The sequence below is a fragment of the Alosa alosa genome, chromosome 14 (genome assembly GCF_017589495.1).
Source record: "Alosa alosa isolate M-15738 ecotype Scorff River chromosome 14, AALO_Geno_1.1, whole genome shotgun sequence".
NCBI lineage: Eukaryota > Metazoa > Chordata > Actinopteri > Clupeiformes > Clupeidae > Alosa > Alosa alosa.
In genome coordinates, this window is record NC_063202.1 from 5,540,326 (window position 1) to 5,558,139 (window position 17,814).

Genomic DNA, 17,814 nt, shown 5'->3' on the forward strand with positions numbered 1-17,814 from the left:
TAATCATTGAATCACTGACTGTTCCAAGTGTTGTAATGAAGGCTGACACAAACACACACACACTCTCGCTCTCTCTTTCTCTCTCTCTCTCTCTCTCTCTCTTCACACACACACACACACACACACACACACACACACACACACTTGCACACACTTGCACACACACATATTGAGTCTCTCTAGGAATTCCCTGTCCTTGACCCACAAAGACCGTGTGCTGCGGCTCGACTCCATGATATCCCCACCCAGACTGAGTTGTAGCCGGGGGGTGGGGGGTGGGGTAGCCGGGGGGTGGGGTGGGGTGAAGCCTGCTGTGGCAGACATATTCTAAAGCTCCTCTGTAAAAATGACCACGCAGCGAGGCTGAGCTCTCACTGACGGAGTCTTAATGCGGAGACGCGCCGCTGATTACCAAAGCTTCATTAGACTGTCTGTTCGAGCCACACAGCGTTGTCACATTAGTGCTAATCACTGCAGAATTAAAAATCAACAGATTAGCTGATGTTTGTCAGAGAAGTCTCTCTCTCTCTCCATCTCTCTCTCTCTTTTCCTCCATCTCTATCCCTCTTTTCTTCTCCTTCCCTTTCCCTTTCCTTCTTTCTCTCTCTCTACCCCTTTCTCTCTTTCTCTCTCCCCCTCTCTCTCTCTCTCTCCCTTACCCATCTCTCCCCCTCTCTCTCTCTCTCTCCTTACCCATCTCTCCCCCCCCCTCTCTCTCTCTCTCTCCTTGCCCATCTCCCCCCTCCTCTCTCTCTCCTATACCCATCTCCCCCCCTCTCTCTCCCCCCCCCCATCTCTCTCTCTCTCTCCTTACCATCTCCCTTACCCATCTCCCCCCCTCTCTCTCTCTCTCTCCACCCATCTCTCTCTCTCTCTCTCTATCCCTATGTGTCATATTAGGCATTGGTTCACTGCAGTGTTGTAATGGCTGTGTGTTTCCATGGCAACGGGTGTTGTGGTTATTGATTGTGTTGTTGATGGGTGTTAGCTCCAGCTCTAAACGCAGATATGACAGTTTTTAATGAAATGCATTCATCTCACCCACACTGAGCTGACACTAATGTGTTCTCTTCCCAAGTGCTTACACACACACACACACACTAAATATGCTGAAACGAGAATCTCCCCTCCGTCCCTCCTCTCACTTTATCTCTCTCTCTCTCTATCTCTCTTTTCCTCTCTCTCTCTCCATCTCTCTCTCTCTTTTCCTCTCTCTCCTTGCCATCTCCCCCCCCCCCTCTCTCTCTCCTCTCCTTTCCCCTCCCCCCCCTCTCTCTCTCCTCCCTACCCATCTCCCCCCCTCTCTCTCTCTCTCTCTCTTTACCCACTCCCCCCTCTCTCTCTCTCCTTACCCATCTCTCCCCCCCCCCTCTCTCTCTCCCTTACCCATCTCTCCCCCCCCCCTCTCTCTCTCTCTATCCCTATGTGTCAGTATTAGGCATTGGTTCACTGCAGTGTTGTAATGGCTGTGTGTTTCCATGGCAACGGGTGTTGTGGTTATTGATTGTGTGCGTGCGGCGCGGCGCGGCGTGGCCCAGGCTCTAAACGCAGATATGACAGTTTTTAATGAAATGCATTCATCTCACCCACACTGAGCTGACACTAATGTGTTCTCTTCCCAAGTGCTTACACACACACACACACACACTAAATATGCTGAAACGAGAATCTCCCTCTCCGTCCCTCACTCTCACTTTATCTCTCTCTCTCTCTCTATCTCTCTTTTCCTCTCTCTCTCTATCTCTCTCTCTCTCTTTCACACACACACACACAGTCACAGCTAATTCTGTCTCCTCTTTCAACACGATTTTCTCCTTCACCATGTCTGTGTCATTTCTGTGTTTTCTGGCCCATTCCAGCTCTGTAATTCATTCAGCACTGGGACTGTCTCTGTACTCCGTAGTTCTTGTCACCCACTTTATTTAAACTTGCAGAGTAATATCAAACCTTCAGCAAATCTTTACAGGATTCTACACATTTGCGTAAACGATCAGTGTAATTTTTACTGTACATTTTACCCAAAAAACTCATATTCATTGTCAGTTAAAATCTATTTTTTTTTCTGTGTGTTTCAGACTAGTTAGCTCTGTCTGTCCCTCATAATGGGTCCAATTGCTGTGTGTGTGTTGGGGTTGGTAAACATGATGTCCTCATCCAGGCCATGTTGCAGGACTGGTAGTCCATTAGAAACATGAAGACCTGCACTTAGCTTTATTTCTCTGCATCCAACACCCCCCCCCCCATCTCTGTTTCTCTCTGTTAGCTCAGCAGAAACAGCAGCAGATTGACCCAGTTCTTCAACCCACTATGTTGTCCCCATCCTCTTCGTTCTCCTCTGAGTAAAGGCACTTGGGTTGATGAGCTCCTTTCCTCTTTCTTTGTCTGTTTCTCTTTATCTCTCTCTCTCTCTCTCTCTCTCTTGCTCTCTCTCCCCCTCTTTCTTTCATCCTTTCTGCCTCTCTCAGTCCTTTCGGTGTCTGCTCTAAATGAGTAATTTCTCTCCATCAGACAGATTTTTAGCGGTGCTCAAAGCCCCCCGTAGTTCCGCTGATGGGCTGTCACTAATCCGAATGGGACCCTCGTTGGGGGCTGAAACACACACACACACACACACGCCCACACACACATACTTACACTGGCACACACACACACACACACACACACACACACACACATACATACACTGGCACACACACACACTCAGACAGCTTCTCTCATCATGACAACCATGAAGCCTCCCAAAAATTCCTAAACTGCATTTTCAGCAGTGTAAGTAAGCATGCAAGTGTGTGTGTGTGTGTGTGTGTGTGTGTGTGTGTGTGTGTGTGTGTGTGTGTGTGTGTGTGTGTCTGTGTGTGTGTGTGTGTGTGTGTGTTTGTGTTTCTCTGTCTCTCTCTCTCTCTCTTTCTCTCTGTCTGTGTGTGTGTGTGTGTGTGTGTGTGTGTGTGTGTGTGTGTGTGTGTGATAGAATGGTAGAAGGGCCTTTTAAGTCTCTCTCAGCATGATGCCCCTGTCTAAGGGCTTCTGCCAAAAAAATGTTCCCTGGAAAAAAAAGGAGCAACCTTGATCTGTGTCATCGCCACACTCTTGCAAATAATGAGGTGATGGTGGGGTTCCATCCTCTGTCAAGTGACTACCTTAGCCTACTAATAGCCTACTAATCATATTCAGCCTCACGTGGTGCAGTCAAAGGTACTTGACATCGGCAGTGGTTTGGGGTGAATTTGGTTTCAACAGTCATGTTACCCAACCGTGTGATATTTTGTTGTTAGTGTTTTATCTAAACTGAACCTTAACCATCATGATTATGTAGTTCATTTGAAGATAGATGGGATAAATATATAGTTTCAATTTCACATTGATGCAGGAGTGTGTTTGTGATTGAGATTTGTCATTGTGATGGTTAATACTGTATGTCGTATGGAGTTCAATTTGAGATGGTGTTTCCTGGTTTATGGTGTGTAGGCCTGTAGATAGGAAATAATTGTCTGTAAAATTGTGGGTTAATAGATAATTTTAAAGTGGCAATTTGCCATCTGCAGTTGATATCTGTTGCATGGGTGTGTGTGTGTGTGTGTGTGTGTGTGTGTGTGTGTGTGTGTGTGTGTGTGTGTGGTCATGTGCGCTGATTGTATAAATCGTTTCTAAAGTGTTTGTGTACTATTTTCTGTATGTGCAGTGCCACTGCACAATCAGGATGTTTTCCTGAACATATGAAAGTACACACTGATTGGACATGTACAGTATGAAAGTACACACTGATTGAGCACTGTTGTGATATCAATTTCATGCTGTTCATGTGCAGTACATTCATTTAGTTTAGATGGATTTTGTTAGAGTACCGGTACAATTTTCTTTTACAATGCATGAAAAGGCCAGAAATGGTAAAACTATGTCCATGAGAAATGAAAATATATGTGGATTTGAAATGTAACAAGAATTGAGTTTTTCCCAAAACATGCTACAAGTTGTCAGCAGACATTTGATAACCGTAAGAAAATACATTTGGATGTGCAATTAAGGTGTGGTTTAGTGTGTTTGGACTCTGTTCTATTTGGAGTAAATTTGATGGAATTCTGAATTCATTTACATAATTTCCCATGACATCAACAATCAGTGGAACACTGGCGTTACCATGGTGAGGGCTGTTGTTGTCATGGGAGACACCGGTGTTCGGCTGTTCCGCCGGTATGTCTTAGACGCCACGCCACTTGTATTATTATTATTACTGATGAATACATTACTATCACAGCCAGTTATATCGCAGCCTCACTAACTGTCTTGGCAGCAGGAACTTATCAAGCACTAATATTATTTCATTAAGCTTCCCTGCTACCGCTGGAGAGGGGTTGGGGGAAGGGAAGATGGCTGAGAATGTGAAGCTGGAGACACAGACAGAGAGAGAGAGAGAGAGAGAGAAGAAGGGAGAGAACTGAAAGTGAACATGAATATACAGATAAATGTACACATTTATTTTTTGATGCTAAAAATAGAAACTTTATTCAAATATACACACATCTTTCACTTTTGAGGTATTGCTTTGCTAAATGCAAGTGTGTAAGGCCATTTATCATCTAATGGCTAGGAGACCTCAGAAACAACAGTTCCTTCCTGAGCGAAGCCGGCCGGCTGCTTTGGAATGGGATCTGGCGTGACAGGCTTTTTAGTGCTTTCCCCCTCTATTCAGGACAGGCCGGGAGTCGTTTTGTAATGCCACTCCTCGTGTGCGCTCTGTCGCTCCGAACTCAAGGGAGGAATTATAGGAGGAAAAAAATAGCGTGAGTGCACTGACAGAAGAAAGAAAAGCTCTCATTCTCTCTCTCTCTCTCTCCACAGATCCCCTCACTATGCAAGCCCAGAGGTCATAAGGGTGAGTGCATTCTGCTCATTTTTTTCTTGACCCCTTTTTCCCCCTCCTACTGCTTTTCTCGCACTCCCAATCGCCTTTTCTCTCATTGCAGTTTTGTCTGACAAACAGAAGCATTATTTGACCCGTTCTGTCTATTTCTCCTTTTCTCATTCTTGTCTTTGGTTTTCCCTTTCTCTCTCTCTCTCTCTCTCTCTCTCTCTCTCTCTCTCTCTCTCTCTCTCTCCCTCTCTCTCTCTCTGGCCCCTGGCTACTCAGGGAGAGAAGTACGATGGTCGGAAGGCTGATGTCTGGAGTTGTGGCGTCATTCTCTTTGCACTTTTAGTGGTAAGTGATTGAAAGCTACAGTATATTGTGTATGTGGTTCAATCTGATATACTGTTTACATGTAGTGGAGAGCAGTGTTTTACTGCATATAATGTATACCTTAATACACACAGTAATGCAAACCTCATCTATCTGAGGTTTATTTATAGATATATCTGAGTTTAGTAATCACGTGTGTTTTTTTAGATACACCTCTAACACTTCCCAGTGGTCTCAGAGCATCATTTGAGGTTAACAGACACATCAAAACTAATATTCCATGTGTGACACTTCCATCAGCAGTTGTCACACACACACACAAACACACTCATCACATGCACGCACACACACACACTTATAGAGAGAAAGAGAGAGAGAGAGATGTCAGCTGAATCCACTGTTGTGTCAACTCCCCCTCCTTAAGTGAAGGATTAGTGAGGATGAGTCACACAGCACCAAAACCCAACAGAATGCACCAAAACCCAACAGAATACACCAAAACACAACAGAATACACCGAAACACAACAGAATGCACCAAAACACTGCAGAATAAACCAAAACCCAACAGAATGCACCAAAACACAACAGAAAGCACCACAACACAACGCAGCACACACTCCTCCTTCATCTCCTCCCTGCTGTGGGGTGTGCCGCTCAGGTTATCAGCCTGGGTAGCCAAACTCCTCGTTCTCTTGTTTGTGTTTGCTTATTTTTTGTTTGTTTGGCTTTGATCGATGGCGGCTGGTGCTTTCTGATGACTGTGGGGCTCCAGGAAATGAGATTGCTGGTTTGAGAAGTGCTCAGATTTTTTAGAAGAGCTGGGAGAAAAACTCCAGACTTGTTAAAATTTAGGGAAGCGGCTAGCTTTGGGTTCCCTAGGTTCAGGCTCTCTACCTCTCCCCAGAATCTCTCTCTCTCTCCTCTTTTTTCTCATTTCTGTCTCACTGTCTGTCCACTGTCACACTTCCCTCCTCTTCTGATTGATGACTCTCCCCCCGTCCCCTCTCTCTCTCTCTCTCTCTCTCTCTCTCTCTCTCTCTCTCTCTCTCTCTCTCTCTCTCTCTCTCTCTCTCTCTCTCTCTCTCTCTCTCTCTCTCTCTCAACAGGGTGCGCTGCCATTTGATGATGATAACCTGCGGAACCTACTGGAAAAGGTGAAACTGGGTGTGTTCCACATGCCTCACTTCATCCCGCCGGATTGCCAGAACCTGCTGAAGGGCATGATCGAGGTGGATGCCAACAAGAGACTCACGGTGGGTACCGCCACCAGGGCGTGGAGACTTTGTCAGAGCACAGAGCGTGGAGACTTTGTCAGAGCACAGGAATCACGCAGGTTATGGTGTTATGGTGGTAGGATCCCTTGTAGGCCCCTTGTTGCTCATAGAAATGCATTATGCCATTCTCAGAGTCACTGCTTATGACATTCAGTGGAACTCGGCACCTTAGATTCACTGTTTCACAAGCTCTATTGTCCTTGAAGTGTAAGTAAGTTTTGGGGTTTGGGTCTAGGGGCAGATTTCTTTAAAGCAACACCAAATAACTTTTCCTCTGTCGCACGCAGTATTTGTTTATTCAGCACCGACTTTGCAAATAACAATATCCACAGACAAGGTAGAATATGTTGCATGATTTAATGAAAGTACGATGTATTGCGACATCAGATGCAAGTCAAATGTGTAGTTTCTTATGTCTCATTCCATCGAACTACAGATCCGCTACCCGATCTGGCAAACTTACATAGTGCGGTTATAGCCGATAGAGTGCCGCGAAACTAATGCAGAAGTGCCGTTCACCCTGTTACGAGTTGATGAACCACTGAAACGATTTTGGAAACATTATTTTAAGGTACAAAAAAGTCTTTGGTGTAGCTTTAAGGTGGACACACACACACACACACACACACACACACACACACACACACACAGACCACACTCAGTATGTCAGACATATGCAGTCTGTGAAGGGGATTTCAGTTCAGTGTCATTTCTGCTGTGGTGTCGGCTCAGACGAGATCATGAGCGTAATCCTATTCTGCCTGCCTGGTCACACAACACACATGCACACACACACATGCACACACACATGCACCCACACATGCACTCACACTTCCATACATTGTGGGATTTCATCATATATTTTCCAAATACACTTACAGTCATTGAGCTCTTACTGACTTGCACTGTGTGTGTGTGTGTGTGTGTCTGTGTGTGTCTGTGTCTGTGTCTGTGTATAGACAGGTGGAATTGTGTTTGTGAAAGAGAGAGCCAAAGAGAGAGAGAAAGTGAGCTAGACAGCCCAATGCAAGACTCCTAAGCTCCCGTCTTCTAAACTGCAGACAGGGCTTTGTGGACGTCTGACAGTTTAAGACTTAAGTGATGCTAATTTCCATGCAGAGCACGGTGTTGCCAGGAAGGCTTTGGAGAGAGAGACTGCGAGATTCCCATACAGCCCGTGATTAGTAGTCTTAGAACCTAATTTAATGAATTCATTAATTATTACTACTACTATTATTATTATTGTTGTTGATGATTTTGTTGTTGTAGTAATATTTCTTACTTTTATGCATACATCTTTATTTTACAGTTGGATCAGATTCAGAAACATGCGTGGTACATGTAAGTACTCTTCCTACACCCTCTATGTGTTAGAAAATGATGTGCAGTGCAGCTGTGATGTGTCTAACAACTGCCTTATCTCCAATGTGTGTGTGTGTGTGTGTGTGTGTGTGTGTGTGTGTGCATAGAGCCGGCAAAAGCGAGCCAGAACCCCAGCCGCCGATCCAGCGTAAGGTGGCTATGAGGCTGCTCCCTGCGATGGAGGACATCGATCCGGACGTGCTGGACAGCATGCACTCTCTGGGCTGCTTCAGGGACAAGAGCAAACTTGTCAAAGACCTGCTGGCCGAGGAGTGAGTCCGGACCTAGTCAGGGATACCTGTCCACTCTCTATCCCACCCCAAAGTCAGCCTCGGTGTTGGACGCCGGGGGTAATGCGTATGGGATAACGGCCGCTGAGGTGTCCCGATATATACAGAATTAATGGATGAAGCGGAGGCTAAGAACTCCACGACGCAAAGTGGACACCTCGAAGGCCGTTATCTCACTTATCCCCCAGTTGCCACTCAAGTATGTAGGCAATAGTCATGCATTTATAGCACGCAAACGGTGCCAATAATGTTGAGCTTCAAAAGAAGCCAGCTTGTTCAGTTTGTTGTACTACTTTCTTTGGTTACTGACAGTAATAACGGTGGGTAGTTTCTTTTATTGTTGCCATTTATTTCATAGGTCCACTTCAGATATATCTCAAGAAATTAATAGCCACCTTACCTGCCAATCAGAAAACAGTATTTCTTGTCTCCGAGGGATAATATGAAGACAATACCCATCTGAAACTCCAGTCACAGAGAAGTGCAATCAAGAGTTTAATTAGGCTGTATACAGGAGAGAGGCACAAACGAAGCACAATGCCCTCCAGAATATGCGTCTCTGACTTGACACAGAATTATGATGTAATTTTGACGTAAAACAGACAACAAGAAGTGATATCAACTTTGACGCCTTGAGACAGGTTACATTATCCATGGCTGAGACAGGTTACATTATCCATGGTTGAGACAGGTATCGTACAGAATCATGAAGTAGGAACACACTTTTAGTGTCAAAGTGTCAGACACCAAACAGGACGAGGACCACAAAAGCGTCACGTTAGAATGTTTATTTAAGGGTTGGGGGTTACAGGGTTTCAGGGGTTCCAGGGTTCCAAGAGTCTGGTGTGTGTGTTCCCCCAATAGCCGAAAGCAGCAATGGCAGGAGCTGGATGATCCGGGAAGTCCTGGGGAAACACACACACAACAGCAATTGAAACGAAGCAGCAGTACAGTCAAGGGCTAGGCTGTATTAAGTAGAAGAGAGACGGAAGGCAGGTCAAGATTACGGGGCTGGAGATCAAAGAAGTAGTCGGCGGGTCTGGGTTCACAGGCAAAGAGTAAGAGTCGTTTTTCAAGACAGGCAGGTAACTGGTGCGGGTTTGCAGGCGATCTGACAAGTGTGGACTGAAAAGCAAGGCTTTATATACCGGGCATGATGAGTGGTGAATGCAGTGCAGCTGGTAGGTAAACGAGGGTGAGGCAGAGCAGAGCAGGAACAGGTGGAGGTCATCAGACTTTAATCAGCGTGTTACCAGGCAGAGAGAGCTCATGACAGAACCCCCTAAGGGACGGCCCCAGAAGTCCCCAAGAGTGACACCACGCCCGAGGGCGGAGGGAGCCGTGGAGGCTAGAATTCCTCCGCGGGTCAGTGAACATCCTCATCCTCGGAGGGAGCTGGAGGGTCGACACAGAAGACGGGACAGGTACCGGTGACAGGGTCAGGGTCAGGCACAGGACAGGAAGCCGGGCGGGCAGGGCGGTTAGGGACCCCTCTGGGGCGGCCCCTACGGATTACAGGTTGATCAGGATGCAGGCGGTGGAAGTCGGCGATGAGTGTCCGTCCACAATCCGACTGGCTGGCACCCAGGTTCTCTCCTCAGGCCCATAGCCCTCCCAGTCGACGAGATACTGGAGGCCCCTACCTCGCCGTCTGGACCCGAAGCAGGCGTCCGAACGGTGTACACCAGCCCACCGTCAACGAGGCGAGGAGGAGGAGGAGGAAGCGCACGGGACCAGCGGGCTTTCATCGTCGGCTTGACTTTGAAACATGGAAAGTAGGGTGCACCCTCATGGAGGTTGGCAACTGGAGCCGGACTGCGGTTGGGCTGATGACCCTCTGGATAGGGAACGGGCGAGGAATCGAGGTGCCAGTTTACGCTGATTCCACCCGCAGTGGGAGATCCTTGGCTGACAGCCACACCTTCTGGCCAACACGTGGCGGGTGCCGGGCGATCTTCGTGGTTAGCCCCAGTGGCATAGCTGACAGCTGACTTGAGTGGCGTGGCACGAGCTTGTGACCAGGTGCACGACGGCAACGGGCGGGCATAGGCGGGGGCAGGCGGGCAGGACACATCTCCCTCCTGGCTGGGGAACAGGGGGGCTGGTAGCCATACACACACTGGAAAGGTGACATACCAGTGGCAGAGCAGGTGAGGGAGTTGTGAGCATACTCTATCCACGCCAGTTGTTGTGCCCAAGCCTGGGGTTTCACGAGAAACCATGCACCGGCGCCTTCTCCAGCTCCTGGTTTGCCCGCGGATTGACCATTGGACTGGGGTGGAACCCAGAGGTGAGACTCACTGTGGCCCCTAGAAGGCAGCAGAACTCCTTCCAGAATGTGGAGGTGAATTATGGACCTCGGTCAGAGACAACATCCCTGGGCAGCCCGTGTAGACGGAAGACATGATCAAGAACAGCCTGGGCAGTCTCTCTGGCAGATGGCAGTTTAGGGGAGGGAATGAAGTGTGCCATCTTGCTGAACCGGTCAACCACAGTGAGAATGACCCGTCATCCCACCTGATGGTGGGTGGGAAGTCAAGGAGGAGATGGGACCAGGGTCGTGTGGGCACAGGCAAGGGCTGGGCAGTAAAACCAGCCCGGCCGTGGAGGACTTGTTCTGATTGCAGGTGGGGCAGGCACGGACGAATTCTCGGACATCCCTTCTCAAAGCAGACCACCAGAAGCTGGGCAAGGAGATGGCAGGTGGGGGGCGGAGCCCGGTGGCAGGCAAAGGCGGGGAGTTGTGTCCCCACTGTATGACCCGGGACCTCAAATTCTCTGGGACAAAGAGACGACCGTCTGGGCATGCACTGGGACTGGGATGGTCACGGAGGGCCTCTGAATTTCCTCCTCGATATCCCAGGTCAGGGCAGCTACTGGCGCAGGGATCGGGCAGAATTGATGCAGGTTCCTGGGAAGGGCGTCATCCTTATGAAACTGGCCGGGAGAGAGCGTCCGGCTTGGTGTTCCGAGAACCTGGGCGGTATGACAGGGTGAAGTTGAATCTGGTGAAAAAACAAGGCCCAGCGGACTGTCTGGGGTTAAGACGTTTGGCGTTAGGGATGTATTCGAGGTTTTTGTGATCGGTCCAGACCAGGAACGGAACTGTGGACCCCTCCAGCCAGTGACGCCACTCCTCCAGGGCAAGCTTGACTGCCAACAGCTCGCGGTCTCCAACATCATAATTGCGCTCTGCAGGTGAAAGCCGGCGAGAGAAAAATGCACAGGGGTGCAACTTGTTGTCCTCCTCTGCCCGTTGAGAGAGTATGGCCCCGACTCCCACGTCTGAGGCATCCACCTCGACAACGAACTGCCGGTCTGAATCCGGCATCTGGAGGATGGGGGGCAGTGGTGAACCGGGCCTTGAGGGTATGAAAGGCTGTGTTGGCCTCTGGGGTCCAGGAAAAGGGGTGTTTGATGCTGGTCAGAGCTGTGAGGGGAGCGGCGACGGAGCTGTAGTTCCGGATGAATCTCCGGTAGAAATTGGCAAACCCGAGGAATTGCTGCAACTTCTTCCTATTCCCCGGAACTGGCCAGGAGGTAACTGCCGAGACCTTTGCGGGGTCCATCTGGATATTGCCTTCAGCGACAATGTATCCCAGGAACGACACAGTCTGAGCGTGGAACTCGCATTTCTCCGCTTTGACATAAAGGGAGTTCTCCAGGAGCCGTTGAAGAACCAGCTGGACATGACGAGTGTGTTCGGACAGAGTTCTGGAGAAAATTAAGATGTCGTCCAGGTACACGAAGACGAATTTATTCAGCATGTCCCGCAGCACATCATTCAACAGCCTGGAATACCGCTGGGCGTTGGTGAGGCCAAATTACCAGGTACTCATTACCAGGTACTCATAATGGCGGTGTGGGTGTTGAATGCAGTCTTCCACTGGTCACCCTCCCTTACTTCGGACTAGGTGGTAAGCATTTCTAAGGTCCAGTTTGGTGAAAATAGTGGATCCCTGGAGCAACTCAAAAGCAGAGGTGAGTAAAGGCAGAGGGTACGGTTCTTCACTGTGACATCGTTCAGACCTCGATAATCAATGCAGGGCTTAAGAGAACCATCTTTCTTTCCCACAAAGAAGAACCCGCACCAGCTGGCGAGGGAAGACGGGCGGATGAGTCCAGCTGCCAGGGAGTCCCTGATGTAAACCTCCATAGTTTTTCTTTCAGGAGGGATAGTGAGTAGAGGTGACCTTTGGGTGGAGCAGTCCCAGGGAGGAGATCAATGGCACAGTCGTGCAGACGGTGTGGGGGGCAGAGATGTGGCTTTGGTCTTGTTGAACACCTCTCGGAGGCCATGGTAACATTCAGGGACATTAGAAATGTCGGGGGGGGGCAGTGCTGGGGGGTACTGAGCCGGGGGGCAGCGAGGCAGCACGCAAACAGGTCAGGTGGCAGGCATTTCCCCACTCTTTCACAGTTCTGGAGGCCCAATCGAGGTGAGGATTGTGGAGACGGAGCCAAGGGTAGCCCAGGATTAGGGGTTGGCCTGGGGAGCTGAGCAGGTGGAAGCGGATGGTCTCTCGGTGGTTTCCTGACACCATCATTGAGATGGTGTCAGGAAACACAGTACAGGCACAAGTTGGAGGTGATCGTCGCTGGCCTGCAGGGGAGTTAGAGGCGCGCCGATCTCCATCGGTTCAGACTGGTCCGGCTGGTTAGGCGGTGTGGCAGGTCTTGACAGAAGGGCAGTTGGGACACTCCGTGTGCTGGTGGATGGACTCTGGCCCCTCTCTCTCGGCGAGCGGACCTGGATCCTGCGGTCGTCACGGACAGCCAGAGCAATGGCTTCATCAAGAGTGGGGGTTGATCATGGGAAACCAGCTGCGTCCTTTATGTAGTCCGTCAGGCTGTGGAGGAAGGCATCCACCAATGCTTCCATGTTCCAGGAGCTCCGACTTGCCACAGTTCGAAAGTCAATGGAGTAATCCATAACAGTCCTTCTGCCTTGGCGAATACTCATCAGGGTCGAGATGCCTCGGCTGTGGTGGATTCCAAATCGAATACCTTGAGCATCTCCTCTGGCGAATAGGTTGAAGGTTGCACATGCTGGGGTCTGGCGCTTCGAACTCCGCCCGTTCGAAAGTCGAGCTTCGGCCCGTCAGGTGAGTGATCCGCGTAACCGACCCTCGCCCCTTCAGTGGCAAAAGTCCTGGGTTGCAGGGTAAACTGGACCGCGGCAGCTCGTCCAGGAACGCCCGTACCTGGGTTGGGTACGCCGCTGAACGCTCTGGGTTGCCGATCCTGGGTTCTGGGGCTCCGGCAGCCACGGCAGCAGTGGACTGGGCAGGAGACTTCGGTGCTGGGCGGTGAGAAGTTGAATGATCATTGCAAGTTGTTGCTGTTGCTGCTGGAACTGCTGAAGCTGTTGGTAGGCGAAGTAGGGGAGGCAGTGTCAGCAGTGTTGCGGTTTGCCTCTCTCTCAGTCTCTTCCAGGCGTTGCATGGCGGTGGGTGGTTCTGGTTAGCCGGTTTCCATGCTGGTTCGACCGTCGCGCTGGGTCCATGTTTGGTCAGATCGTACTGTCAGACACCAAACAGGAAGAGGACCACAAAAGCGTCCACGTTAGAATGTTTATTTAAGGGTTGGGGGGGTTACAGGGGTTTCAGGGGTTCGGAGTTCCAAGAGTCTGGCGTGTGTGTGTTCCCCAATAGCCGAGCAGCAATGGCAGGAGCTGGATGATCCGGGAAGTCCTGGGGACACACACACAACAGCAATTGAAACGCGAAGCAGCAGTACAGTCAAGGGCTAGGCTGTATTCGTAGAAGAGAGGACGGAAGGCAGGTCAAGATTACCGGGCTGGAGATCAAAGAAGTAGTCGAGCGGGTCTGGGTTCACAGGCAAAGAGTAAGAGTCGTTTTTCCAAGACAGGCAGGTAACTGGTGCGGGTTTGCAGGCGATCTGACAAGTGTGGACTGAAAAGCAAGGCTTTATATACCGGGCATGATGAGTGGTGAATGCAGTGCAGCTGGTAGGTAAACGAGGGTGAGGCAGAGCAGAGCAGGAACAGGTGGAGGTCATCAGACTTTAATCAGCGCGTGTTACCAGGCAGAGAGAGAGCTCATGACACAAAGTGACCTACTGATGAGAAATGCAGAACATTGAACCACATATTGGAATATTGGACCTAATGCAGAACATTGAACCACATATTGGAATATTGGACCTAATGCAGAACATTAAACCACATATTGGAATATTGGACCTAATGCAGAACATTGAACCACATATTGGAATATTGGACCTAATGCAGAACATTAAACCACATATTGGAATATTGGACCTAATGCAGAACATTGAACCACATATTGGAATATTGGACCTAATGCTCTATTCCACTTTTTCTCACAGTATAGCATGATTGATTTATACCATACTGATTGATTTCCCTGAAATGAATTAACCAATCTGCTGTGTGTATAAAAAGCTGTCAACTGAACAAAAGTTCATGTGTATAAATGGCTATGAATCTACATTTGTTGCCCTTTGAATACAAAAATACATGTTTGTTCCTCCCCAAGTTTATACTTATGACTCCAAGACCTTAATTTTATCTAGGAGGCCCTCTGGACAACCAGCAAGACTGCTCAAACTAGATCACTCTGTTTTAGAGTAACTTAATTTAGCTGTAATGTAAATTACCTTAAAGTTAATATTTCCGCCGAAGGCTAGACATTATTTACGCTCATTTCATTTGCACACTTAGGGAGCCACTTTGTAATCTACCATAATAAGCCAGTTAAATTGTGTGTGTGTGTGTGTGTGTGTGTGTGTGTGTGTGTGTGTGTGTGTGTGTGTGTGTGTGTATGTGTGTTTCCTGTACGTGTGCAGTGATAACCAGGAGAAGATGATTTACTTTTTGCTTCTGGACCGAAAGGAGCGTTTCCCCAGCCATGAGGATCAGAACCTCCCACCCCGCAATGACATCGGTATGACATCATTTATAATGATGATGCTACAAATGATATCTGGTGCTTTAGAGCACATTATATGGAATGATTGTCATGCTGTTTGATTCAGGAATATGTTTTATAATGTCATAATTACTGTGTTGGTTTTATCTCAGTGTAATTACTGTCTGTTTTTTTTTATCTCTCTGTAATGTCACAATAGCGTCTCATTAGACAGACACAATAAAGATGCCATCATAAACATGTTAACTACTTCTCGTAACCGTATGGGTGCTTGCGCAGTGTATGTGTGTGCATTCCTTTGTGTGTGGATGTTTAATGTGTTTGTGTGTGTGTGTGTGCGTGTTTGTGTGTGTGTGTCGTGATTATGTGTGTGTCGCGTCTTGGCGTCTTGGCGTCTTGCGTGTGTTTGTCGTTGTGTCGCGTCTTGGCGTCTTGGCGTGTGCGTGTCGCGTTAATGTGTGTGTGTGTGTGTGTGTGTGTGTGTGTGTGTGTGTGTGTGTGCGTGCGTGTGTGTGTGTGTGTGCATATTATGCAGATCCTCCAGATCAGTAAAGCGTGGATTTCCGGACTTCGTGTTGTTGAGGCACAACAAGCGGAGACCGGAGAGGAAGAGCATGGAGGTGTTGACCGTCACCGAGGGAGGCTCTCCTGTGCCCGTCAGACGAGCCATAGACCTGACCAATCACGGGCAGAGGTGAACACACACACACACACACACAAGATCACACACACACACACACACACAAGATCACACACACACACACACACACACACAAGATCACACACACACACACACACACACACATTAACATCCCAGTCCTTTCCCAGTTACTGCAGTACATTATTGTTGTACTCGGGCAGCTGCAACCCCCCAACATCAAACATGTGAAGTTGGTTCCTTTCCTCTCTGCCCCAGTCTTTTCCTTTCCTTCTCTCTCTCTCTCTCTCTCTCTCTCTCTCTCTCTCTCTCTCTCTCTCTCTCTTCTCTCTTTCACTCTCTCTCTTTCTCTCTCTCTCTTTCTCTCTCTATCTCTCTTTCACTCTCTCTCTATCTCTCTTCATCTCTATCTCTCTTTCACTCTCTCTCTTTCTCTCTCTCTCTTTCTCTCTCTCTCTGTCTCTCTTTCACTCTCTCTCTCTCTCTTCATCTCTATCTCTCTTTCACTCTCTCTCTGTCTCTATCTATCCATCTCTCTCTTTCTCTTTCACACTCTCTCTCTCTCTCCATATTTCCAAGTCCCTCTCTCAGCATGTTCTGCCCTACATTTTGCTACCAGACACACATTCTCTCTCTCTCTCTCCCTTCCCTTTGATGTTGGCAATAATATCCCATAGAAGATCGCATTTAGAGGTTAATTAGCCATTCTTCTCCTCCCCTGCCTTTCTCTCATACTGCTGCATGCTTCTGCTGTGCCTGCTTCTGTTTTCTTCCCAAGGTTTTAGTTGTGTCTCAGAGGGGCAGGTGAGTTAGCCTTGTCTCTGGTAGAGCAGACTCACTGACTGTTGGTACACAATTTCTAAACACTGAATTTGCTTAGGGCCCATTTTTAGTTTCAGTTGATGCCAGATAAAGGTGCACTTGGACCGTGGAGTAGCTCGCTAGAGGACTACCTTAACTCCTAATATTCAGAAATGGCTTGAGTATTGTGGTTCCATTAATAATGAAGCGCAAAATGCACAATTCAGCTATTGCATTCAGTGTGTGAGTGTGAGTGTGAGTGTGAGTGTGAGTGTGAGTGTGAGTGTGCGTGTGCGTGTGCGTGTGCGTGTGTGTGTGTGTCTTGGCGTCGCGGCGTGTTTGTGTCGCGTCGCGGCGTGCGTGTGGTGTCGCGTGTCGCATGTGCGTGTCGCGTGTCGCGTCGCGGCGTCGCGGCGTCTTGGCGTCTTGGCGATGTCGCGTGTCTTGATGTCGCGTGCGTGCGTGCATGCAAGAGTCTTCTTTTTCTTTTCTCTCCACTGACTGTGTGCTATTATTTCCCCATTTTCTGAATAAGGGCTCCGAGTGATCAACTTTGGAATCAGTTAGCATATTACTTTAATCATGTCATGTTTCAGAAACTTTTATGCATGGTTTCTGAGTATGTTTGTGTATATACAGTATATGTGCGTGCGTGTGTGTGTGTGTGTGTGTGTGTGTGTGTGTGTGTGTGTGTGTGTGTGTGTGTGTGTGAACATGCTTTGGATCATAAGCTTACCCACACCTACACCACCACACACACACACTGGTCATGATTTAGTGTTTCAATTTGGCCCTTTTGAGGTAGAGCACTGAAAGTATGGACCGTTAAGCTGCCATACATCATTTAAGGCATCGCAGCTCTTTAAGCCTGGACACAAGCAGTTACTGGGGCAACGGGGGAAAGAACGAGGGAGAGAGAGAGAGGAAAAGTGAGGGGAGGAGATGAAGAGAGAAGAAGAAGAAAGAGAGGAGGAGGGAGCGTGAAGTGAGAAGGCTAAAGAGAAAGAGAAGGAAAAGTGAGAGAAGAGAAGAAGCGAAGGAAAGAAGTGAGAGGAGAGAAGAGGCGAGGAAGAAGTGAGAGAGGAGAAGAGAGTGAAATAAAAACGTCACATACAGAGATATTTGTGAGAGGAAAAAGTGTGTGTGTGCATATGGGTGTTTGGCTTAGAGTGTTAGAGTGTGTGAGTGTGTCTGTGTCTGTATTTGTGTGTGTGTGTGTGTGTGTGTGTGTGTATGTAAAAGAGAGAAAAATATAAAAAGAGAGTGGGGGACAGAGAGGGAGAGAGAGAAGAATGAGGGGTAGACGAGAGAGAGAAAAATGAAAAATCAATTAAGCATAAA

General features: G+C 48.4%; 1 protein-coding gene across 1 annotated transcript in view; it reads left to right on the plus strand.

Moving 5' to 3' along the window:
• LOC125307151 (serine/threonine-protein kinase BRSK2-like) overlaps positions 1-17,814 on the plus strand; it is an 89,977-nt gene that overhangs the window by 58,589 nt on the left and 13,574 nt on the right. The window contains 8 exon segments of the mRNA XM_048262980.1: positions 4,837-4,870; positions 5,126-5,194; positions 6,281-6,427; positions 7,758-7,789; positions 7,918-8,082; positions 14,932-15,029; positions 15,550-15,557; positions 15,560-15,708. Coding sequence (XP_048118937.1) covers positions 4,837-4,870; positions 5,126-5,194; positions 6,281-6,427; positions 7,758-7,789; positions 7,918-8,082; positions 14,932-15,029; positions 15,550-15,557; positions 15,560-15,708 — 702 coding nt within the window.